Source organism: Gymnoscopelus microlampas, assembly GCF_963454915.1.
Source record: "Gymnoscopelus microlampas genome assembly, chromosome: 6".
Lineage (NCBI taxonomy): Eukaryota > Metazoa > Chordata > Actinopteri > Myctophiformes > Myctophidae > Gymnoscopelus > Gymnoscopelus microlampas.
Window position 1 is genome coordinate 13,002,000 of NC_139943.1, and position 27,173 is coordinate 13,029,172.

The 27,173-nt window shown below is 43.0% G+C and overlaps 1 protein-coding gene across 1 annotated transcript in view; it reads right to left on the reverse strand.

The window, feature by feature from the left end:
* The window catches only part of LOC311047781 (PDZ domain-containing RING finger protein 4), a 173,997-nt gene that overhangs the window by 22,787 nt on the left and 124,037 nt on the right, over positions 1-27,173 (reverse strand). The window contains exons 3-5 of the mRNA XM_084060646.1: positions 17,176-17,432; positions 13,966-14,062; positions 121-219 (exon numbers count right to left, since the gene is read on the reverse strand). Coding sequence (XP_083916772.1) covers positions 121-219; positions 13,966-14,062; positions 17,176-17,432 — 453 coding nt within the window. The remainder of the gene's footprint in view (positions 1-120; positions 220-13,965; positions 14,063-17,175; positions 17,433-27,173) is intronic.

Consider the following 27,173-nt stretch of genomic DNA (forward strand, 5'->3'; position numbering starts at 1 on the left):
GCCAACCTTTTCAGATCCGGGGTCCCCAGCCAAATACATGGCATCTATTTAGGGGTCCGCCTTGACATGAAAAAGTTTGAGAAACACTGATGTAGATTGTAAGGTGTGTGATCTTCTCACCTCGCTGACATAGATGGCCACATCATCTTCCTCATCTGTCCTGTAGCAGAGCGTCAGCCCCAGCTTCTCCTGGCTGTTGAGTCGACACAGTTCCACCTCCTGCACAAAAACAAAAGATAACACTACGGTATAAGATTCATCTTAACCACTTGAACCCCAGCATCCATATTCTGGGCATTCTTACGAATAGAATATAAAAACTATAATAAAATAAAAGTGTAAAAAGCTAAGCAAAGCAAAACTCTTAAAATGAAAAGGTAAAAGGGAGATTGAAATTAGTAGAGACAAGGTTCTGATAAACAGACATGAACATTCTATGGTTAAATGAATGTGGGTGGGACAGCTTTGGCGGAGGGTTTGGGGGTCCTCCCTGAGAAACTTTTTAACACAGTAGATGTATTTCCTGTATTCTGATGCATTTTACCAATGTAGATCTGCTATTTCTGGCAAAGAGATTGGTGTAGACAGGAAAAAAAGAGTCAGAGTACAGCTGTGACTTAAGTCCGATTCTCTAAGACAAGAGGGTTTAAGTGGGTAATACCTGCCACCACAGGGTCATTATCAGGAGATCCAGACAAATAAGGGAGGCCAGATGCACAGAACACACTGTTTAAAAGCTGTAATTGTTGTCATTTGTGATAGAAATTAGATGTCAAGTGGCGCGTTATAAGATAAGATAAAGTTATTGATCCCCGGTTTCCCAGCAGCTACAGCAGCAGTGAGAATGAAACACAGAGATGTTACCTCTATATTGTAAACTAAACTGAAGTATTTATCCATGTAATGGTAAAACAGAAATAAACTATTCATTCAGAGGAGCTACAGCACAGGTAAGAGTCAAAGAACCAAACCAAAGATCAATACAAAAATAAACATACAATTACATTGAATATTTATCTATGCATGCCCAAAATAGGGACGACAGGTTTGATTGATTGATTGATCTGAATTGCAAATAAACCACAAATCATACTTGAAAGACATCCGAGGATAAAAGAAACCCCAATAAAGTCCAGGCCTTATTTCCATTGTGCTTTGTCTTCTCACAGATAAACCAAAAAGATGATGAATCACGTCAATCAAGTGTGGCAGTCATATCTAAAATAAACAAAGAAAACAATTTTCCTGGCAAAATATCACAAAACACGACACCACAGGCACATAAAGATAATAAAATAAAGTGGCTGAAAGTGCTAAACATTTTAGTGAAAGAAAATTTACTCTGTAGGGAAATAAGAAACTTATATGAAGCTCTTTGAAGTGGTCTTTGAATGCTGAACCCTCGAGAGTGCGTGCTAACAATGACAGCATTAAAATTCAGATATGCTGCTGTAATATTCTTCAAACTCCACCAGCCACAAACACCTCTCTTGTTTCCAAGACGCTTATTGACGCTGGGCTGCCGTCGCTCACCAAGCAAGTCTGAGTGAGAGAGTGTTTGATGATTAAAGGCGTTTTCGGCTTCAGCGGCTCGATCGTAGATGCTTTGATAAATGTCAGAGGACCTCCAGTTCTTCTCTTGTTGCAAGCTGTTGCCAAGTACTAGAATATTAGATTATTATAAATAAAGTATAATTATGGTAATGCTATTCATTCATTGCAGTGCCACTAAAGTATTCCTCATATTTTCCTGCTGGAAGTGGCACCAAACTATTGACTTACAAATTTAAGCAGTTGTCAAATCTCCTCATGGGCCTCTTGGACCACCCTCCTGTCTGTATATGCATCAATTAAGCCTTTTTAAGCGCATAAACAGCAAATGAGAGGAACATTAGCTAGAGTTAGTGCTTTAAAATGGCACGCTCCCCACGAGTATGCAAGTATGTGAGTTGTGTTTTAAGTATGCAAGTCACTGGATAAGAGCATCTGCTAAATGCCTAAATTGTAAACTCTAGAATGGTCCAATATCAAGACAAAATAATAGTTAAATAACGATGATTGATTTTGCTTTATGTCCTTTACAGGTTTGTCTTCAACTAATTTTTTTATATAAAAAATACACCACACAAGGACCCAAACACAACCAAAAAGACAAAACAAAACACAGCTTGATGCATTTGTGTTTGCTCCCCTCCCCCCCCCCAGACAGTTCCTACACGGTTTATGTCAACTTTAGCCAAATCTTTTTCAAACAAGCGAACAACAAGCAGAGCAGCCTGCAGAGCCTCTCTTCATGCTTAACCACGTCAAGGCTGTTGAAGGGAATCAACTGTGAAATGGCCTCTCCTCTCAAGGTCTTCATTAGAGCAGAAACACACAAACTACTTCAGCAGCCAAGTGCTGGTAGAATTGAGGGAGGGGGGGGGGCGGGGGGGGGGGGGGGGGGGGCGGAAAAGGGTGAAGGATGGGGACTCTGGGAGGGGGTGGGGATGGGCGTGAAGGGGGGGGGGGGTTCTGGGGGCTCAGAGGGGTCTGTATAATTCTGTAGGGAGAAACGGAGAGATCCATTTCCTCTTCTCCCTGACATCCGAGGGTTGGCTGGTTACGTGTGTCAGACGAGGCATTGGGGAAATGGAGAAGTCACAGACCATCGGAGGAGAGGGGGGGTGGGGGGGGGGGGCCCAATAGAGCTAGCTGCCACCTGATGCCTTCCCCCATCCCCTTCCTATGCTAACCTCCACCCCTGTCAGTACCCCTCACAGTCTCAACTTCTATTTATTTCTCTTTATTCCTTTTGGCCTTTTAACTTTCTGCCAACTTTTCAGGAGGAGCGAGTGCATTTTCCAGCAGCGGCATCTGCCGTGGCGCTGCCGGCAGCTGCCGCGGCAAGGAACATCTGGGCCAGAGACCTGTGGCTGGATTAACCACTTAAACCCAATATACACTCACACTTTTGAAATTATAATTATTATGTCATTTAAGAATGTAAATATATGATTTTTTAAGTATGGGACGTCAGGGTTAATGTGGTTTAGTACACTACAACACACACATTGGGGCTGATCATCACAACCAGTGAGGTGAGGACGCAGCTCTCACAAGGCCAGTGTGAACAACAAGTTTGTTGTTGCTACATATGACACCAACCTGAATTTCCACTCTGGCGATCAATAAAGATTTATCTTATTTTATCTTATGTGATGCGTATTATTGGTTGTCTCACATCAGGACCTGCACAATCCCTGTAATCCCTGTATCCCTAAAGCCACCTCAAGTGGACACATATGCAGTGCACCTATATGCAGCTGTACAAGCAATCAGAGAGAGAGAGAGAGAGAGAGAGAGAGAGAGAGAGAGAGAGAGAGAGAGAGAGAGAGAGAGAGAGAGAGAGAGAGAGAGAGAGAGAGAGAGAAACACTGTACATACAAACAGAGCAATTACCTTTAAATACTTTTGAAAACATTGCAAATTGTAGAAACACTGTACATACAAACAGAGCAATTACCTTTAAACACTTTTGAAAAACAGCTGCTATTTGTGCACAACTTTGCAAAAGCTTATCCCAAGCTAACCTTTCTTTTTTTCCCCCTAAATTCTTATCCCACGATTTTGTAACCCATTGTTTTCACCCATTGCCAATTGCCTATGTAATCCTGGGCACTACTCTCCCTCTGCCAGCCTAGGGAGAGCCCAGAACTGAGCTCATGCCTCCTTCAATGCATGAGGAGCTAGCAAGCCGCTTCTTATCACCTGAAAGGGGGGATTTACGCCGTTAGGATGGAGCGCGTGGAAGGAACCCGTTATTCCAACCAGCTCCTTTCCCCTCCACCACCAGGCACCCTGGCTGACCAGGGGGAGGCAGTATAGAGACCAGGATTACTGCATGTTTTTGTGAGGGTACCTACCCTAGGGGACACGGGGAGAACATGCAAACTCCACACAGAAAGGCCCTTTCGCCAACCCCACCTAGGGTATGGGCACTGATGACGCGGAGGAGAGGACAAGTAGAACCCAGGACCTTCTAGCGGTGAGGCGACAGCGCTACTACTGCACCACCATGGACCGAGCTAACCTTTCCTATGTGGATGCTAACTATTTCTGACAGCAAATGCACAATTCCTATGGTTTTGAAAGTTAGATTTCCCTCAGTTGCGATGTAACAGCTCTGTGTACACATCATTTCTATTCATTTTTGATTGTACATACATTATCTTGTTTTGATTATATTGTTCCATTTTGCTTTGGCAATGTAAATGTATGTTTTCTCATGCCAATATAGCCCTTTGAATTGAATTGAAAGAGAGAGAGAGAGAGAGAGAGAGAGAGAGAGAGAGAGAGAGAGAGAGAGAGAGAGAGAGAGAGAAAGAGAGAAAGAGAGAGAGAGAGAGAGAGAGAGAGAGAGAAATTATTAAATAAACACTACAGTGCCTGAGTTTTGTCATTTCATCTTCTCTGACAGCGTCAAACCTGACAGGAAGCTCACATCTTTAATTGACTGTCTCAAAAGCAACGACGACTTCAAATCCCAGCAGATTTTTGAAAGGATATGAAGTGAAAGGGTTATTGGAATGAGGAAGCTTTAGCAGCGAATAGCACAACAAAGTGAATTGCAAACATCAGTCACCGGCAGCGACTAATGAACTATCACTCCGACATATTAAAGTAGCACATGTCTCCTGATGCAATAAAGTAGTCATGGAGGTAATCAGAATCATAGTGACAATACACAACCCGCGTGCCGGTTTTGCCTTGATGTATACTCGGACGCGCATCGTGTCGCACACCTAAAAATATCTGATCTACAAGCATTAGATCGGCTACTTTGAGTTCACGACGCGGGCGCACCGGCGCACAGCTAATTATAAATCAGGCCTTTGATGCGAGCGAGATGCAATTTGAGCCGGAGCACATGATAGAGGATGTCTGTAGGAAATATGCAAATGACTGGGAGTGTCGTAAAGGCATCTGTCTGAAGATAAACTAAGCAAATTAACAGCTACACTGAAGGCAAACGAGAAGTATGAAGATCTGGTGCAGCCGGTGCATCATCGTTCTCCTGCTCAATGGGAAGAGGCTCCATTTGCTTGTGACTAATTAATGTATGCATTTGGAGGAACAAGACCTGTGGCTGAATCATCACAGAAAACGGATGGCTGTGATTACTGCATGTTGGATGGAGCATACTACTGTGGGTGTGTGTGTGTGTGTGTGTGTGTGTGTGTGTGTGTGTGTGTGTGTGTGTGTGTGTGTGTGTGTGTGTGTGTGTGTGTGTGTGTGTGTGTGTGTGTGTGTGTGTGTGTGTGTGTGTGTGTGTGTGTGCGTGTGCATGTGCATGTGTGTATGGTCAGAGAAAGAAGAAAATCACACACAGACAGATGACCCCTCTCCCTTCAACAGATGCTTTTTTTCTCCTATGTTTCTATGCTTTTGGCATGAAAACAGTTGCTCACACACACACACACACACACACACACACACACACACACACACACACACACACACACACACACACTTGTATAAATCTCCAACAAGAGAACCTGTCTTCTGATACCACACACACACACACAGAGGCGCGCACACACACACACACACATTCTGCCATCTCTCTGGAACGCTGCCTCTTCCCGCCTCGTCTTTTTTCCGCTGTTTTCAGGAGAGCTCTCAGCCTCTCCGGTGGGGAGATTGCAGCGTGGCGCGCGGATGAGGGCTGACAGTAAATTAATGACTGCGATGGCGTGATTAGGGGGAGACTGCCGCCCACCGCCAAAGCACATTGGATGCTGTCATAATAATCGTGCCTTTGATTACCAGTAATTGAAAAAGCAGTCACAGACGCGTGGACGGCTGCCACTGGCAGAGAGGGGGGGTGAGAGAGAGGGTGAGAGAGAGAGAGAGAGAGAGAGAGAGAGAGAGAGAGAGAGAGAGAGAGAGAGAGAGAGAGCGAGAGAGCGAGAGAGAAGATCCACTATCTATCTCTGAGCTTTGGGCACTTTGCTTCTTTAGAACTCTGTGGAACTAATGGAAGGAAATGATTCCCTCATAACCAATGTATTTCCCATGCATTTCGATACAGTTCCCCCTTTGAAAGGTAGTTATAGTGCATGTCCTGTGATTTGGCCATTAATTCAATAGAGTCCAACACCAAAGAGTGGTAGTTTGGGCCTGTCTCAGCCATTGTGTAATAGCCCCGGTATTTACACGACACAATAAAATCCTGAGAGTTAATTTAACTCTGAGAGGGAAGGGTTCATTTTGTACACACTCAACGTTTACACTAACACTCAGGACTTTACAGCGTACCGTATTTTTGCTGCTTTATAGATGTTCCTACTTTTTCGCTTTTTTTCCCTTCCCTTGACACTATTATTATACACACAATTGTTATGTGCAACTCTTCTACTAAGAAGGGAATTGCTTTGGATTCATATACTGTATTACAGACTCTAGCTCCAAAAGAGCTTAATGAGGAGCATGACATCAGACATCAATTTTTGTAAGGGCACAATATGGTCTCTTACCAAAGGTTTTTATGTGTATGGATAATAATAATAATAATAATAATAATATTAATAATAATAATAATAATAGCTTGAATTTATATAGCGCCTTTCATAAACCCAAGGACGCTTTACATCAAAAACAATGAACAACCAACAAACAAACAATCAAACAAAGCAACAAACAACTGTATGCCATATGCCTGAGAGAATAGGTGTCTTTTCAAGACAGCCTTAAAAGAGTCCAGTGTTGGAGCATGTCGAATCCCTATTGGAAGAGAGTTCCACAGGGTGGGGGCAGCCACACTGAAGGCTCTGTCCCCCAAGGTTCGCTTGCTTGTTTAGGGGACAGAGAGGAGGTCCAAGTCTATGAATATACGTATATGCATGGATCTCTAGATGTATGGTGTACAGGCACATCCTCTGCCCTCTGAGTTGTTTCCAAAGCGTAGATGGAGTCTCTCCTTGCCATAGGGCAGGGTACTTTCCTCAGAGTAGACAAGAGGCGCCTCCTTAGGTAGATTTATGACGGCCATACAGCCTGAGTCCTTTCGTATATCCCTAACGTCTGTTTCAATATTGTGTTGTATTGTATATATTGTATGGGATATTGTAATAATGTATTGGAACAGGGTGTTCAATGTGTCATTGTCAGGACTGATTGATTGTCTGAAAAAGGCCACAGGTGTGGGGCTCATCACACACTGAATATTAGCTGTCTAAGGTCTGATGAAGAGCCTACCGGCTCGAAACGTTACCAATAAAAAAAATCCACGATGGGAGCAGCATTCTGGTGTGCAGACTTGATTGTTTTTTCACTGACTCTGTGATGAACCATACACGCATGTGGCTCTAAAGAAACAACGCTAAGCGTTCTCCAATTCTGCTCAGAGGGGAGATTCTCTTGACCTTAAAATCGATGTTGAAAAACTGAACTGCATTGCTATGAATTACCAAGGAAAATGTTATGCGTCTTCATACTTTTACTCTCAAATATCCTTGCTTCTTCTCGAGCAGTTCGGCTTGAGAGGGTCTTTATAAAACACAGTGTGCAGTTCACGTTTAATTTATTGGAAAAGCAGAGAGGCTAGCTGAGAGGGAGATAAAGTAGGCCATAATACACTACATCTGATGGGATTTGAATCTTGGCCAGAGGGGGGCAAAAAGTGGTTTTATAATAAAGGTCACTACGGCATTTCTGTCTGCTCTTAACACCTCGGCTAGACTAGACAAAACCACATCATTCTGCTTATCTTCAGGCCAGCACGCAGCCACACGTGCAACTGAATAAAAAGTTAAAGCTGGAATCCTTACCTTACTTTAATGAATAAATCGTTATGAAAAAACAATCTGTAAGATAGAGTATGTTAATCATCCTATAATTCTACAAAGCTCTGTGCGGTGAGCCCAAAATCTCTTCTGCCCGGTTCTTCTCAGTGGCTGGAGCAATTGATCTGCATTTGCACACAGCCATTGACCATTACCATGTGCACGGAACACCGAAGCCCGTTTTTCGCTTTCCCCAAATGTCAGCTGTTTATTAGCGTTTTTGTGTTAGCTGGCTCCCGGGTTGCCAAATCATGTGTGTGAAACAAGCGCCGTTGTTGCCATATCCGTGAAAAAAGCGGACCATGCCGCGCGCGTCGGGTGCTCATATCCCCCAACGGGTATGGTCTAGTACAATATAACTAGCAGATTTGCAGTGGTTTGAGGTCTCCCTACTCTGAAATTGAGTGCTAGCATAAGTGCAATATCTCTCCTGGCCAAGCAGGGATTACCTCTTAGACATTTTTGGTGTCTCTATATGGGAGACCCATGTTTGAATCTCAGGTACATAGAACATAAAAGTTCCAGACTGCAGCTTTAAAAAAAAAAAAGAACAAAATATATACCTATTTTATATACAATCAATGCTTTGATGGCATTCCTCTTCCTCCGGCGTCCAGACTCTGGCTATACTGATTGCCTCTGTACTAAAGGAAACATCAATGTCCTCGCGTATTAGAGAGGTAAATTAGATTTAGACATTTTTCTCTCTGATGTGATGGCAGGCTTCTTTTTATCTGACTGAGGTAATTTAAAGAAATCTCTGTCTCTCTCTCTCCCCAACCCCCTTCCTCCTCCTCCTCCTCTCTCTCGCCATTCCCCTCTCCTCTCCCTCTCTCGCTTTCTCTTATCCCCTCTCTGTTTTTATTACCCTACCTCTCTCTTTCTCTCTCTCTCTCTCTCTCTCTGTGCAGTGAGTTAGAGCCTGGTTCCTTCGGCTCAGAGTGCGGCGGCATTGAGCGCTCGCCTACGTCTTCCTTGGAGGACGTTCTTATTGACATTCGGTAAGTGGGGTTGCATTAGTGTGGAATCTACTTCCCCAAGCATGAAATAAAAAGTGGTACAAGGCTCGCAAAGCACACACACAACATAATAGGATTTGTTAATAGAAATCAGGCATAAAGAGCTAGGGCTTAATATATTACATGTTGACGCTGGGGCCTCGGCGACACAATTGGATGCACACATCTCTTTAGGAGGTGTAGAAACAGCTCTGAGAGCTCAGTCTGGTGGAGGCATTCAGACACATCCGAATGAAACACATGTGGGTGGGGGTGGTGGGAGGGGGGGCAAACATCATACATCAGATCCAGTGGTGGAAAGTAACCAAGTACATGTACTTAAGTACAATTTTGAGGTACTTTTACTTTACTGGAGTATTACTAATTTTCTATACTTTTACTTCTACTCCACTACATCTCAGAGGCAAATATTGTACTTTTACTCTCCACTACAATTGTATGAAAACGTACTATTTGCTAGTTATTTTGTTATTACAAAACATAATATTTTGTGATTGGATTTCTCGGCCCCCCAAGTTGTGGGGCACCAATCAGGGCCCAGTGTGCAAATATGGGGCGGGTTTATCACCCGAGGCATTTTTTTAACTCGCCCCTTAGAAATGTAGGTTCCATCCATTCGAAAATATCTACAAGCTCACAATGCATTGCGACGCATTGTGAGCTGCTATTTTCAAAAGATTTGTATACATTTTGAACCTGTGAAATGGGACATTCGGCACAATGAGTGCTTTTACTTTTGGTACATTAAGTATATTTTGATACCAATACCTTTGTACTTTTACACAAGTACATTTTGAGTAAAGGACTTCTACTTGTAACAGAGTATATCTACATTGCAATATTGACACTTTTACTTAAGTAAAACATGTATCTACATTGCAGTATTGACACTTTTACTTAAGTAAAACATGTATCTACATTGCAGTATTGACACTTTTACTTAAGTAAAACATGTGAGTATTTTTCCATCACTGATCAGATCAGGCAGGTGGTCCTGCAACGCAGTAGGTCTGCTCCGCAATGACTTGGAAATGAAGAACATTAGGGGGATAGGAGTCTCTGGGTCGAGACGGCCCCGCTATGCCACTGAGAGTCTGTTTATCACCTCCTGTCAGAGCTACTGGTAATGTACATCTGTGTGTGTGTGTGTGTGTGTGTGTGTGTGTGTGTGTGTGTGTGTGTGTGTGTGTGTGTGTGTGTGTGTGTGTGTGTGTGTGTGTGGGTGGGTGGGTGGGTGGGTGGGTGGGTGGGTGGGTGGGTGGGTGGGTGTGTGTGTGTGTGTGTGTGCGTGCGTGCGTGCGTGCGTGCGTGCGTGCGTGCGTGCGTGCGTGCGTGCGTGCGTGCGTGCGTGCGTGCGTGCGTGCGTGCGTGCGCACACATACAGTACTGTATGTGCAAGCATATGTATGGTGTGTGAATGTGTGCAAACGTATGTATGTTTGTATACTGTCTGTGTGTGTGTGTGTGTGTGTGTGTGTGTGTGTGTGTGTGTGTGTGTGTGTGTGTGTGTGTGTGTGTGTGTGTGTGTGTGTGTGTGTGTGTGTGTGTGTGTGTGTGTGTGTGCGCGCGCGCGTGTGCACATACTGCGCATGTACAGTATATACATGCAGTGCTTATACAGTAGGTGTGCAAGTGTACAATATATGCGCATGTGTGTGTGTCTGTATGTATGTGCATGTTTGTGCATGTGTGCATGTGTGTGTGCGTGTGTGCATGTGTGTGTGCGTGTGCGACTGCACCCGTGCATGCACTTGCATGCATGTGCATGTGAGGGAGAGTGTCACGCTTTGGTTGATTGTGTTGTGGATGACTCCGTCTGTGTGTGTGTGTCTTTGTGTGTAAAGGACGTCTCGTTTCTGTGTGTGTGTGTGTGTGTGTGTGTGTGTGTGTGTGTGTGTGTGTGTGTGTGTGTGTGTGTGTGTGTGTGTGTGTGTGTGTGTGCGTAAAGGAGACTGACAAGCTTTTTAAATTCATCTATCAAACTAATCTCAGCGCCAGTTCCTGCACCTCCGTTACTTCAGCTCCAGTGAAGATGGAATCAGGGAGATATGCTGCTGTCAGTCTCAACACGTCTTTCACTTAGTTCCACACCAACACCTTCTCCTCTGTTCCATACTATACCTACAGTATCACACACACCTTCTCCTCTGTTCCATACAATACCTACAGTATCACACACACCTTTCACTCTGTTCCATACAATACCTACAGTACCACACACACCTTTCACTCTGTTCCATACAATACCTACAGTATCACACACACCTTTCACTGTGTTCCATACAATACCTACAGTACCACGCACACCTTTCACTGTGTTCCATACTATACCTACAGTATCACACACACCTTTCACTCTGTTCCATACAATACCTACAGTACCACACACACCTTCTCCTCTGTTCCATACAATACCTACAGTATCACACACACCTTTCACTCTGTTCCATACAATACCTACAGTATCACACACACCTTCTCCTCTGTTCCATACTATACCTACAGTATCACACACACCTTTCACTCTGTTCCATACTATACCTACCACACCGGAAATCAGATATATTCCAAATTGTTCACATTTTAAGATCTTCAAGCTCATATGTTGCATTGCAATGCATTGAGACATTGTAGATTGGCTATTTTCGAATACCCGATGTATAGGATTAAAGTGGTTACACTTATTTTGATGCTATATTAACTCATTTAGCTGGAACTCCCTGGAACCCCCTTAAGGACCCCTGGGGGTCCCCGGACCCCACTTTGAGAACCAATGCCATACAACAACTTTCCTCTTTTCCATACAACACCTGCCACACACACCGTTCCTCTGTAATGGGGTTTTGTCAATGAAATTCAACCAGCTTTATGCCCTGTGCTCCATCCTATGAAAACACCTCTACTATAGTGTACGTAGGTAGCAGCACATGAATCCCATGTAATGCTGTAATATTTTCACCGTAATATTACTACGGCTGTATAATTTCATGATTTATTCTTGTTGAACTATGGGCTTAAATTATAATCCATGGCATGATGGCGTCACTTGCCGACAAGAACCTTTGAGTGGAAGCATACGCAAAATGCGGATTTGCGGAGAACTTGCACAAAGTGAGGTTTTTGGGAACTTCTTGCACCTCCACTCTTTTCTAACTACAGTAGCTTGAAATCACCGCAATGTGAACACTGCATGTGACTGGTCAGAAATTTTGGCAAACTGAAAAGAATTTGACTTTCTAAGTCAGCTTCAGTACACTTTTGTTATTTGTGTTTACATTGTGTTAACTGTATATCATTTATCACTGCAGCCCAGCCCTGCATTCACATTATTCACTACCTCTCCTACATTACAGTGCTATTAACATGCATTTTACAATACATGCTCAATTTTAAGCGGTGAGCTTGTCTGTCATCTTTGTATAGTCTGCCGAAGTTCATACTGTCTGTGTGGTTTATAGGGTCTTTCCGACCATATTATACATTTCTACAAACATGTTTACAAACATTCAAGCTGGTAGCGAGTGACCTCTAGAGGAGAGAAGGGGTCTTTTTCTTCTCCGCTGCTATGACGTCAGGATTGTTGTTGTAAATGTGTTGTTTGTCGTGTTTACTGTCTTTACTCATGTTCTTTGGGGGGTTGGATCCTGGGGGCATGTATAATTTCGGGGATACTTTTTTATAGGATTTATTCCGGTGAGTTTAGGATACGGGAAACATCCTTATTTAATTGCAACGTATGTGTGTTTATGTACGAGAGGTCCACATGTGTTCTTGCGCGTGCGCAGAAGAGTTGTTTTGACCAGAAAGTTTTCATTCCATCGCAGCGTGAGAGAGCGTTCGCACGTAAATAGAGAGCTGGTAAGACAATTGTGCACGAAAAGTGATCATTCTGTGTAAAACTCTTTTATTATACTCATATATGTTGTTAGTTTATTTATGCATGTTTCGTATATTATTAATGGTATTTTCTTTTCGTGTGGTTTTGTGTTTTCAGTTAAATAACCTGCAACTACTACTACAACACCACCTCATGCTACCGTTAGCACCCATTGTTCTAATGTGCGTAGATTCTCTGGGCTGGCTGAAGGTAGAAATACTGTACCAGTGATAGTTTAGTTAGATGACCATGTGTGTTTATGTGAGAATGTGTGTGTGTTTTATTTAATAAATTACCAAAAGACAGTATCGGTGTCCGTGTTGATGTTGTTGTTGAGTGATTACATCAAATCTATCTACGTGTGTACGTCCCTGGACCGAGGGGAAGATCTTAAGTTAGGTTGAGCTTTAGGATATCGGTACACTGTCTGAAAGTACTGTTTATACTGTCTGGAAGTATGTACAGTCTACTGTACATATTGTCTACAAGTACGCTCGGCAATGTAATGTTGCACATCACCAGACACTAAAGACAATTCCTCATAGGAATTCTGAGCAAAGGCTCTCTTTTTCTTTTTCACTTTGTAGAACAGAATAAACAAATGCAGAAGTGTCGTCATCACCAGGGGGAGTGTCAAAGGTCCTGTTGATATTCCAAGATATCTATCATGTGACTGTTCATCTGTCACTGCTGTGCCCTTGGGGAATATGTGCGGAGTCAATTAGTGCCGGGCTCTTGGACTGATTGGTAAACAGAGTGTTTTATAAGCATATGTTGTTGGGGTAGGGTGGGGTAGCGTTCCTGTGTTTGTGGGTGTTTGTGTGTGTGTGTATGCACGTGTGCATATGTGTCCGTGTGTGCTTGCATGGTGTGAGCGTGTGCGTGCGTGTGTGCGTGCCCCAATGTATATAGTATACATGTAAGCATATACTTGTATTGTAGCTGCACCATAGTCACTTTTGATGATTACAGGCAGGGTTCCATTTGCTGGGGGGGGGGGGGGAGCAAATCCATGCTTCTGTTTTTGAAATCCCCCCTCTGGTAATTCATTTGTATCACTACTGGTAGGGATATGTTTTATCGCAGCTTCTGGTCAGACTGAATTAAATACATGCAACCTTGTAAATTAGATCTACAAGCTCACAACACGTTGCATCGTGACACGTTGTAGATAAGCTATTTATTTTTATTTTTATATGAAGTAAGGCTAAAAACTGACTATATGGGTGAAATTGATTCTTACCTCATATTCAAACTCCTCTGTCCTCTCTCCATCGACTGGCAGAGGCGAAAGGTAGTCAGTCCCTTCATAGAACTCCTGGTCCTGCAGAGAGTGACAGCTGTCAGCGGAGAAGGAAAAGCAGAGTGAGAGAGAGAGAGAGATAGAGAGAAATAAAGAGATGGGAAGATGGGAGGATACAAAGAATTAGGGGTAATAAAAATAGAAACCATTATCAAGTGGGAGGGGGGAAAGTGGAGACATCGAGAAAAGAGCTCTCTTTTGCTATGGCAAAGCTAGAGTTCTCGCTCATTCTCTTTCACATAATATTCATTGAATACCTTGAAGTGACAGGATGTTCGTCACTGCCTGAGCCTGGAAGAAAGGATTTGTCAAGGGCTTTCACTGCCAGTAGAATGCATGCGATAAAAGTACAGCCATTTGTTAATCACAAACACAGTCATTTAATTTGCTTCGTGCTCTTGACTGACAACCCCCCACACGTTGTATGGTGTAACTCTATTATGTTGCACTCACTCACAGAACAAAACAACATTGAATGGGGACCGCTGCGACAAGATGAGCGGCTTGAGAGCCATACAAGATACTAATCAAGGCGCTATCATACAACCAACTCTTGTCTGAAAAACGCAGACTACCCACCACTGTAAAACCAACAGGACCTGTCTCAAAAATGATCTCCCGGGCAAAAGGACCAGACTAGTAAATGTCAGAATGCTTTACACTCTGATTCTACTGTACAATATTATACATTTGAAACGTCTCTGGCGGCGTGTGTGCGTAGAATACAATTACAAAGGTTTACAATCCACCCTGAAAAATAAGAGCGGCAAACATTTGTTATATCTATAAAAATCTAGCAATATATTGGCTTGTGCACCTGATCTCCGATGAAGAGAGGAAAATGGGGGTTTTATGGGTCACATTGATTACATTTGGGCTGAGCCCGGGGGCTGCAAGTAGCCAGTGAGCTTAGCATTGCACTGTGTTGCCTAGTTTTTTATTAGCCCATTCACTTTAATCACCTTGTAAACCTTCCATGAAACAAAATGGATATACCAAGCAGCTGCAATTATTACAAGCAGGCCCTGTGGGGAATCTATACAGCTACTGAAAGACAGACAGAGGGTTAGGTGGGGTCATGCATGAAATACCTGGGACTATAAAAAACAGCGTTTAATAAATGTGTGGTTACACCTTATCATGGTTGGTTATCAGCGGACCAATGACCATATTTGTTTTCAATAATGCAGATAAAACACTAGATTGAAATCGGATCCCTCGATGGCTGTATATGAGGTCTCTGGTGGACTGTAAACGACAATGTATACTTGATCAAATTTAAAACCCATCAATTCATCATCCATGAGATGTTATTGGAATGAAATATACCGACCTGATGAAGATCCTGTGGGGATCGAAACTCAATAAAGTGACCCTTTGCCTTGAAGACGGTGTTTGCGGGCTCTACCTCTTTAAATATTGGTTTCTTTGGCCTAACACCCACTGCTGTCGGTGTGTGTGTGTAATTAGGTATGCTTTGATGTTATTGGAATTAATCATAAGTCTGTCCGTTATCTTCCACACGCTGTAATAAAAGCCCACTGCATAGTTAATGTTTCAATGTCCCTCGAGGAGAAACCTAGATATGCTAAACTTCGTCTTCGTTCGCTTGTTTGCTGCTCCTGTGAGATTAATAGAGTATGAACAAAACTCCGACCAAAGGGAAGTAATAAACCCCAGATTTCTTTGTTGTTTTCCAAGAAGAACCCCTTGTTCCGTTTGCTGCTGCCTTTTAATTGAGGTTTTTGATTAATTGTTTGAGCTGCTCTCTACCTCTATTCTCGTAATTGCATCTGTCTCTATTTCAGCTTATTCTTATTTTATTCTTTAACTATTTAAAATCAAATTCAAATTACATTTTACGACGTGTTTCTTGTCTGAATGCTCTTAATGTTTTGTGTAAACCACGTTGAATTGCAGTGCTGTTGGAAGGTGCTATAAAAAAATAAACTTGCCGGCTTGTCTCAGAGCTTTTTAGATGCTTTCAGAGCTTTTTAGACGCTTTCATCTAAAATCGTCTTTCATCGTCTTGTTTTCAGGACACAGTATGTCTTTGAGGTATTGTTGCACATTCCTGCCTTTCAATTGTGGTGGTGGCGTGATTTCAATTGTAGAATGTATTGATTGTACCACACAAGTCATGTTCGGCAGGAGCAAATGATTTTATTGAAGGCTGGTTTAAAGTTAATCAGAGAAGCTTTTCCCACTGGCACCAGTCAATAGTCAACAGTGCCAGTGAGCGGATTTATTTTTAAATCTGAACAAGGGGAAAGTTGTAAAGACATGTTGCAATGACAATTGCAACTCGTCAGATAGACTCGTCAGTATTTTCAAGGCAAATACGTTTGTACTGTATTTGGGTAATGCATGTGTATTGCCTATCGTGTTGATGTCCGTTTTTTTGGAACACAGTTCATACTACAGTATATGCCACGATGCTATTGAGACCCTATGGTATTTTCAATGGAAAAAATAACTCTGTGTCTGTGACCCAGGGGGGGATAGCAGCCTCTACCGGCAGTGATGTCAGACTTCGGTTCTCTAATACAGTGGTTCTCAAACTTTTTCATGTCAAGGACCCCCAAATTGGCACTTATAAGCCCGCGGACCCCCATTTGCAAAGATAAGCCAGGGACCCCCATAAGAGAAGATTTTCACAGCTCTAGCAGTGATTCTCAATCATTGTAATTTAAGGACCCCCCCAGTTTGACATGCATTAGGCTACGGACCCCCATTTAATGGCATTTCTATCTCTGGGACCCCAATTCATATTGTAAAATCAATGTTAATTTAACTCTGAGAGTGTACATTTGTACACTCTCAGAGTTACAGACCCATAAGGGTCCATTTGGTTCCTATAAATCATTTAGCTGGGGACCCCCTGGTATCCCCTCATGTACCCCTGGGGGTCCCCGGACCCCACTTTGAGAAGCAATGCTCTAATAGTCAATGGGCTTAACACTCCCACAGGCTACAGGGATTGTACGCAAGTACAGTAAGTACGAGCCTACCTGTCAGGGTTTACAGGTAAGCACAAGCCTACCTACAGTATAGGGGTTTGCAGGAAAGGAGCCTACAGTACCTATCAGGGTTTACAGATAGGAGCCTACAACCGGGGGTTCACAGCAGGTATGTACTGTAGGAGCCTACCTGTCAGAGAGCAGGAAGGGACAGACATCAGGCACTGGAGGGGTCGTGGGTCGCAGCTTGGCCAGTGCCATGATGTGTTCGAAAGTGATGTCGGTCTGCGTGCACACATCCATAACGTGGATTTCCTGAGGGGAGCCATGGGGACGGCCTCCGGGCGTCCGCCTGATAACCTGCACCATGATGGGGTCTTTGGTGAGGCTGCGGAAGCCTTCCGCTGTTTCCTCATGGCTGGACTTGGACAGCTCTTTACCATTCACCTGAGGAGGAGGAGGAAGAAGGAGGGGAAAGCCATTAGACACGTGTTTTGTGTGCAACTGCAGAGCATGGTGTTACAGTATGTGACATACATACACTCTGCCAACAGTAAATTGGTAAGCCACAATGTCAAAGCTCGGGAGGGCCAATGTGTTTAACTACTTGCACCCTAGCGTCCCTATTCTGGGTCATAATGGCTGAACGTTCGGCAAAGACATTTGGAGTAGAAGGAAAAAATGTGTGAAACTGCTTTCTCAAGTCAATTGTCGTTCAAACAAGAGAGCAACATTCTGGGTATTTCAAAGTTGTCCACTCCTCTGGTCCTTGACAATGCAGTACAGTATACGGCGATACACTGCAGCGTAGTTCGAGACGCTACAGCAGATCCTCGTAATTTTATAAATGATGCTCAAGCACTTTTTTTGGCACAGAAGATAACCAAACACTGCATCTTTGTAAAAAGCATTCACGAAAAGACAGTCTGAAGTGACACGATAAGTATGGCTGGATGAAAAGCCCTTGGTTCTCTATCACTGCCCCAGTGGCTCTCATTCACTCATAAGTGCATCCTCAGGCTTGGCTCCACAGAATCAACTAGATTTTCTGGCAGAGTGAAAACCATTTGCACTGCAGCTGGCCCATGTATGAAGAAAATCACCGCTTCATTTAGCCCCAGTAATTGCTCTCGAAAAGAAACCATTGCTGTGCTATACCTCAGAGAATGTGATTTGGTATAGATACAGAGACTACAGATTATAATTTAGATAGTGGCAGAAAAAAGGGGTAGACGCAGCACAATTATTCAAGCAGTTTTATTCAAGTCTGGCATTTGGATTGAAGCGTTTTGCTTGCAGGGCACGCTTGTTGAATTGAGTTAAAATGATTACTTGAAAAGGACAGAAAAGAAGAGGGTAGAAATCTGCATTTAGCATCCAAAAAGCGACGGCTCTGAAGAATAAAATGAACGACAGGAAGGAAAACTCAAAGCAGTAGTCGCTCAACCTATATTTTGAATTCCTGCATTGCAATGCAAAATATACTGGCAGAGGATTAAATTCTGCAGACTGGGTCTTGACAAAGTGACCAAATTTGCAGCAGACAAAGTTAATGTACCTGAAATGAAATGAGCGTGGGATTCTTCTAATGCTCAGTAAAGATGCCTCGTTAACCGGAACTCCTATCGAGACCTTTAAAACCTCCCAGTATTCCTGAGGCACAAACAAAGATGATTTGGCCACGGTTTACCAACATGTGAATAACCCCATTTGAGGTGCACATGTCCAAATGACCAGTAGCTGTGTTTAACTGCGTGGCTTTACTATAACAAATAGACTAGTTCACTCACTGACAATGCTGTGTACTGTATCAGCATTACAAAGTTACCTTTTACCACTGTACTGAGACATGCTTATTATGTACAGTAAATATACATTTATTTATTAAAGATGCAATTCGTAGGTTTTATGCCCATTGTCTCATTCTGACGACGTGAGATAAATTTCCGAACTGCACTCAAGATGGCCGTGTATCTTGTGTTCAATCCAGTGTAAAGTCTGTTTCAATAACTTTACCGGCATTGGCCGGGTTTTCCAAAGCGATTTCAGGTCGTGCGTGGCTTTACGCACGTGCTTAAGAGCCTCCTAAGGCACTGCATAGCAGCAAACCCGTTTCCCGAAAGCCTTCTGAGTTTTTATATTTAAACATTATGAAGAAAGACCCCACACACAGTGACAGCAGCTGTTGTGCTCGCCATGTTTATATATACAGTATATATATACAGACAGACAGACAGTCAGACAGAGAAGTGTGGATTCATATCAATGGTCCATTGTGTGACCTGCTAATACTGTAGGTGGCATAGCCTACTGTCAGATGTCCTGAAGCAGTCCAAATACAACGTTTGGATAATGGATTCATGAATTAAATTCATACAGAGGTGAGGTGACGTCTGCAAGGAAAATGTATATGAAAACACTAAAGTGTCCCCATTATGCAAGTAAATTAAATAACATTCGATTGTGGGTTAATAAATTGGCCTACAAATTAAATAGGTTATTTCAAATGGCGATCGCTCACGTGCACGTGTATGTGCGAGCGTGTGCACATGCACCTGACGTTGCGCTTCATCCATTAGTTAAAACATCCACAGTACACCACTGTCTATCTTCATATTATAGCCTAAATTGATATAGAAAAAGGAAGTCATAGAATAAAACAAAATAAACAAGGGTATTGTGCAGTCACAGTTACCAACAGCGCTTAAAGCTTATTCATTTTCAGCCTTATTGTATCGATGGGCTGAGTACAATCCCACTTCACTTGCGAGCATGTACATATAAGGTAGTTGAGTGGAACAGTGGAGCGTAGCCTGTGTGGAGAGAGGCGCTTACGTGCGTGTTCGGGTAATGCCCGTAACTTCAGGCAGCCTTCTTAGCGGAGCCTTCGCAAGGACCGCACGTAGGATCTCTTTGGGAAGCGCGGCCATTGTCAACCAGAAAGTGTCCTAGCCGTCACCAGTGTTAAAAGTTTGAGTAGTAGCAGAGACTACAGTACGTCCAGCCAGTGCTAGTTATATTGAATTAAAATACTCGACCATACATATTGGTTAGAAATAACGTTGTATTCATAGCTTGCTGGTTGGTGGTCCCATGGCTTGTACGTGTCTTTTCCTGGAGAGCGAGACTGGGTGTTGCCCTACAAACACTAGAACACATTCTCAGTAGTAAAGAGCAGTGTATTGTATAACTCCCTGAACGCCTGTTGGGCACTGGCCTTCTCCCCCTGTCTCCCGGTGTGACCTTTGTTTGTAGCATTAATCACCTGAGAGAGAGATAAACTGGGTCAACAGCACTCCTGTGGAACTGCAGCGGCAATTTGGAAGAAAAAACGTGAAAACTGTGCAGTTGTGCCCACCCTCCCCCCCATTCCTCCCTTTTAATACCTCCACAGACCTGCTTTCTTTTCTGTTCCACTCTCTTTGTGGCCAGTCAGCAAGTCTTTAAATATTGCAGCACGGGCATTATGCTATAGAACTGTGTTAAAATAACATGGGGCTGTTGTAATAATTAGCTCATAGCTGTTTTGGTCGAGGTTCAGTTCTCTCCTCTCCCCTTGTTCACCCCCCCCCCTCCCCCCTCCCCTTCCTCCCCCCATTCTCCATCTCTCCATCTCTCTCGCTGAGTAGCCTAATCCTGGACCAGGGAGCCTGAAAGTGGTGGAAAAAAATACTCAATTGTTTTGCTTAAGTAAAAGTATCAATACTGCGAGGTAGAAATACTCTGTTACAAGTAAAAGTCTGGTAATAAAAAATTAGTACTTGAGTAAAAGTACAAAAGTATCGTCACCAAAAGTAAAAGTAGTCATTGTGCAGAGTGTCCCATTTCACAAGTTTTCAAATGTATCAAATATTTTGAAAATGGCAGATCTACAAGCTCACAATGCGTTGCATCGCAACGCATTGTGAGCTTGTAGATCGGCTATTTTCCAAATGGCCGAAATGTATAGGGCTGAAGTGATTAATGTATGTTTTGTAATAATGATCAAAATCTACAAAGTAACTAGTAACTTAACTTTTCAAATAATTGCAGTGGAGTAAAAGTACTATATTTGCCTCTGAGATGGAATGGAAGTAAAAGTACGGAAAGTTGGAAATACAATACTCCATCAAAGTAAAAATCCCTCAAAATGTTACTTAAGTACAGCACTTGAGTAAATGTACTTAGTTACTTTACACACCACTGTCGCTGAGTAGCCTAATCCTAGACCATAGGAGCCTGGCTGGAAACAAAGGAGTTTGAGCAGACAAATGAGGCTGCCTATTGTGTATGACAGTCCCAGAGAAAAATGATCAATTTTTTTCTCAGCTCTCCCTCTGGTGCAGCCTCGTCCTGTCCACGCTCCTCCTCCTCCTCCCCCCATCCCCCCCCCCCATCGTCTCGCTATACAAACACCCGTAGCCATAATGAAACAAGGATTCTTTTTCTCTTTCATTTTCGTTTTCATTTTCAGCCAGATGGAGCAATTAATCCCCAATCAACATATTAAATAGCCTAAACTCTTGCATGTGGGACAGGATTTTAAACATCCTGGGTGGGTGTGTCCCTCTCTGTCTCTGGGCTGATGGGAGTAGCCAGATAAAACTCTGTGCCTTGGTTTGTTTAAAACAGTAAAAACACAGAGTTAATTTAACTGAATTTCTCCAGAGTGAAATTAAACACATACAACCCTACCTACACATACCGTAGTTTCCCCTTTCAGGCCATGTCATAATAGGCAAACGTACAGCGAAAATAGACAAACATTCAGTGACAACAGGTGATCATCACGACGCGTAAAATATCTCTTTGGCTATTTTCGCGGTAAGAGATTTGGGATAGAGGAGGGAAAAGGAGGGGGCCAAGTACAGACCCTGGGGGACCTCTGTCAACAAAGTACATACGGTTTAAGTGGTTGACAATAATAATAACAACACTAGATTTTATATGTACATGGAGATCCATGCTCTTGATTCCAGATGGATTTCTGGAGATGCATGCATCCAGACGAGGTACAGTACAGTACAGTACAGCAGTGGTTCTCAACCAATGGTCCGGGGACCACCAGGGGTCCTTGAGGAGGTTCCAGGTGGTCCCCAGCTAAATGATGGAAGAGTTGGTATTAACCAAATGGACCCTTATAGATCTTTACCTCTTGAGAGTGTAAAATGAAACCAAATGGATTGTTTCATTTTACACTCTCAAGAGTAAAATTATTGTTAAACATCTGCATTACTTAATTAACTAGAAGTCTACACAATTAGAGAATGTAGAAGAATAGTTACTTTGATCAACGTTTGCCTGTAGTGTCATCTCTCCTATGGTACCACATCAATACAGCATGGAATTGTGGACAAAATCTCATCCAACAACAACAAAATATTCTAAAGTTTGGGGTCTTAGAGGTTAAATCTCATAAAATGGTGGTCCGTGGCTCAAATGCCGAATACATAATGGACCGTGATATTAAAAGGGTTGAAGACCACTGCAGTACAGTACAGTACAGTACAGTACAGTACAGTACAGTACAGTACTTAAGATCTGCCTTCGGCTTATTCCATGATATGTCTGGTCATGACTTTAATAACGGCACAAGGCACCGTGGCTGAGTGAGACCAGACACCTGCTGATGGTTGGTGACCCAACACTGAAAGACATTAGGCCTTGATCTTCTCCATATTTATATGCCAATTTCAGTTCTGACTTTATAGGTGAATGATTGATAAGCACTTGAAGGTTCTGAATCTGTGTTTAAAGCTAACTCAGACCCGCTGAAAGAGTAACTTAGAACACTCTTTGATCTCAACCAATCTCATCTCGACCACGTGGTTCATGTATCGCGCGCGCTTCATCAACTCCCATTAGGAGGATTAAATGACTGGAACTATACAGTAAATGGTGCATTTATATAGCACCTTTATCTAAGGCGCTTTCGCCGCTTTGCAATGATTGTGCATTACATTCACCCACATTCACACACACCGATGGCGGAGGAAACCATGCAAGGCACCAACCTGCTCATCGGGAGCAATTAGGAGTTCAGCGTCTTGCTCAAGGATACTTCGACACTAACTCTGGGGGAGCCCGGGATCAAACCAAGCAGCCACTCTGTCAACAAAGTAAGTTGGTTTTGGCAATAAATGATTGAATATTGATATTATATGAATATTCTTCATTTACAAAGTAAGTCTATATACAGTAGTGTCATAATAGCTCTGGCTAGATGACATGGAAAAGTTTGGGAAACCCTGCTATAGGCAGCTAGGCAACTAACTTAATCAGCATCACTATATTTAACTATCTACTACTTTGCCAAGTTTTCCTTGACAAAACATATCTACAAATATTTTCAACTGCACTAATTAACCTTCACAATGAGTGCACCTGCAGAATGTGATTACATTTGCAGATCGACAAGTAAGAAACAGCGAGGAGTGAAAATGCATTTTCTGTGTGCTTTATGCTTGATATATTCATGCAGCCTCTTCTGATCACGTCACACAGATTTCAGCGTAATTACACTCAAACCAATTTTCCACTTCAAGTGTGCATATAAAACATGCAAATACATATTCATTCATAAACACAAACCCTGGTAAACAAAAGCTGTTCGCAAAAAAGCTATGTAGCAGCCAGACTGTTTTATCAACTAACAACATTGCTGTGAGTCTGTGCGTGCTTTGTGTGCAAAAGCACCTTCATGTTGCCAAAGAAACAAAACATGAATTATCTGATTGGGTAGGAATCACACGATTGAGATTCTTTATCGTGTGGTATATTTCCTTTGTCCGGCTTTGTTTGTTCTGAAAGCAGCCTGTGTAAGATATCAGTTAACCCATTCAATCCAGAATGCATCTGTGTGTCATTTTTAGATTTCTTTGGCTATTCAAAAATAGCAGATATACAAGCTCATAGCGTGCCACGAGTGCCGCGCTACAAGCTTGTAGATCTGCTATTTATAGAAAAATGTGTGTTGACTATATATATTCTTTTAAAGCGAACATTTATAACTCAAATCTTTGCTTCTGGAGGTCCCTGAAACAAAATATTTTGAAATGGGGGTCTACGGCCAAATATATACTGCTATATCAGTGGTGCTCCAACTTCAAGGACCCCCAAAATGATGTATTTGGCCGCAGGCCCCCATCTGAAAATGTTTTGTTCAAGGGACCTCCAGAAGCAAAGATTTGAGTTATAAATGATAGATTTAAAAAAAATGCAGATCTACAAGCTTATGGCGCTATGAGCTTGTATATCTGGTATCTTGAATAGCCAAAGACATCTTAAAATGACACAGATGCGTTCCCGGTCTTGATGGGTTAAGTTGGCTGGAAGGGAGCACTGGGATGGAGTATGTGAGTGCTTGGCCAGAGGTACATCTGGCGCCCGTTTGCACATGGATACACAGCAGCTGTAGCCGGCAGAGAAATGCGTTTTTGTTCGAAACCCCCCGGGACGACCAACAGCCTTTCGCACAACAAATGCAATAGACCGGCTTAGTGGAGTGAAACGGAAAAGGATGAAACCTTTTTTTTTTTCCTTTTCTGTTTCTGTGTGACCGAGTGCCATGTTGACAAATAACATTCGAAAATTGTGTACTTTTATGATGCACCCCAGAACATAAAATTGCAACTTTCACAAACACACCCATTAGCCATTATGAGAGTTAAGTTAAGAAAATATCGACAAGCATACAAGAAAATACCTGTGTTTTCACAATAATAAGACTAGAGTCATCTATGGCAATGTACAGTCTCCTATTTCCTTTGTGTTCTTTGTGTCTTCAAGGTGAAAATTACAAGGAAGCGAGAGGAAGTGTACAACATGGGTTCCTCCAAACACACCCATAAGCCATTATGAGAGTTGAGTAAAGAAAATATCAACAAACAATACCAGAAAATACCTGCGTTCTCACAATAGTAAGACTAGAGTCATCTATGGCAACGTACAGTCTCCTATTTCCTTTGTGTTCTTTGTGTCTTCAAGGTGAAAATGACGAGCAAGCAAGAGGAAGTGTACAGCATTGGTTCTCAAAGTGGGGTCCGGGGACCCCCATGGGGTCCTTGGGGGGGTTCCAGGGGGTCCCGAGCAAAAGTAGTTAACATAGCATTAGAATCATCTTAATCACTTAATCCATTTATACGTTCGCTATAAAAACAATAGCAGATCTACAAGCTCACAGCATGTCACTTCGTGTTGCGCTGCGAGCTTGTAGATATGCTATTTTTTTAAATACTTGAAAAATATCTAAAATATTTGGACATTTTTGAATGATTTCAGTCCGCGGCACAAAAAAAGATTGAGAACCACTGGTGTACAGTACAGTATCTATAGACCAACTCTTCTGGCGTCCTCCTCTGCAAGTGCCTTTGTCTTATCGACCACCAGCTCGCATCGATATTCTCTCCGCGGACTGAGGGGCAGAATGTAGTGACAGTAGTGGTGAAGTAGAGCCAGTTTATCTGCTAACATGTCACACACACGTTCCATCTGACGGTGCTTTCGCACCATGCAGGGTCTGTTTCAGTGGCAGGGAGACATCTAACGCTGCCAGCAGCTTTGGCCCGGGACTTATACTGATAGAAGTGATTGATGTGCTTCAACTGCGAAAAAAGGTGGGGGGAAACGGCTCGGAGGCAATAGCGCTACTAAAACCATTAGCTTTTAAATTAACACCATACAACTCTATGCCTTGCAATGCAGCCCATGCTGTGTCTTAATGAGATGTTTTAGAGTGGCTTAGGAGAGGTTATGCTGAGGTAAGTAGCTTCTGTGCTGGTTGACCTGGAAGCGTGCCGAACGGAATGATAATGATATCCTCTCCAAATGACTCTGACAACAGGGGGTAAAAAAAAAGAACACTTTCAACTGCAGTGGAAAAGAGCATCACAAAGCTCTACATTAATGGAGTATTGTGGGTACATTCTAACCTTGAGTTCTGGGCAAACCATGAGCACTTGAACTTGTGATCTCCTTAACATATATACAGCCTCCTGTGTGCTGCCTGTCACCATACAGCCTTTTGGGTGTTGAGAACATGCACACGGACGGAGGGCGGCCAATTTGTATACTGTTCTGTGGGTCAGTGGCTCCCAAACGGGTTGCCAAGGCACACTGGTGTGCCGTGAGACAAGTCCCGGTGTGCCTTGGGATTTGGTGACAACACCACATTATTATTGCAATATACTGTACTATACAAAACGTTATTTGTAGAAACTATATACATTTTAACCACTTTCAACCTGATGTCCTTATTTTAGGCATGTCATTATACAGTAGTCTCCCCACAGACACATTTTGGGAAATATCTCAAATAACTCAACAGTTGGTTGTGAGCTTGAAGATCAGCTATTTTCGCTGTGAATACACAGGTGTGGCTTGAGATTTTGACATGCCCATTGAAGTGCCTGCCCTTGTGCACAAAAAAAGTTTCAAAACCACTGCTGTAAGTCATCTGGTGTCAAAAGCACACAGTGCCTGATCACACACCTGTTCCCTCCTTCTGAGACCTGGTTTCTATTGCCTCCCGCCCTCCCGTTGGCCCTGTCCGGCCCAGTGTTGCGCACCGGGCCCTCAGGTGGAACAAGGAGGTGTAGACAACAGAGTGGACACACACAGGCCGGAAGGAGGCAGATATACAGACAGACAAAAGGAGGTACGGCTCTCTAAAGCAGAGACCTGCACGCTTCTCCTGCTGCACTACGCACCACCAACAGAGCGCCGATAGAAGGTCATTATGTCCAAGACACCATGACCGCCAATGCACTCGGGATGAGAGGAGTGAGAAGCCACTGTTTGGATAAATAAACTCTCTTATACGTGGGCGGCTCTGGCATTGTCTGTGCTCTTTTTGGAGACAACAAGAGAGAGAGAGAAGGAGCACAATGGAACATCAGGAGTGCTGCTCATATCACACAGGCAAGCAGAGGACACTACACCTCCTGCACAGCAGCAGTCTGTTACTGCTGTGGCTTAGAGCAGCCGCATGCTAACTGCTCTAATCCCAAATAACAACGCAATTGTCAACTTCCCGCCTTTGAATGTGCGGAAATCAATTTGCATCTTTTCCATAAGTAAAAAACAATATACACAGGAAGTGGAAGTGGGGAATTATCAGTGAGGGGAAAGCTGCATTAAATCCTCCTAATTAATTCCTTCCCTGAAGTATAAGTCCTGCATGCTGGAGGGCTGAGATTGCGACGTTGAATG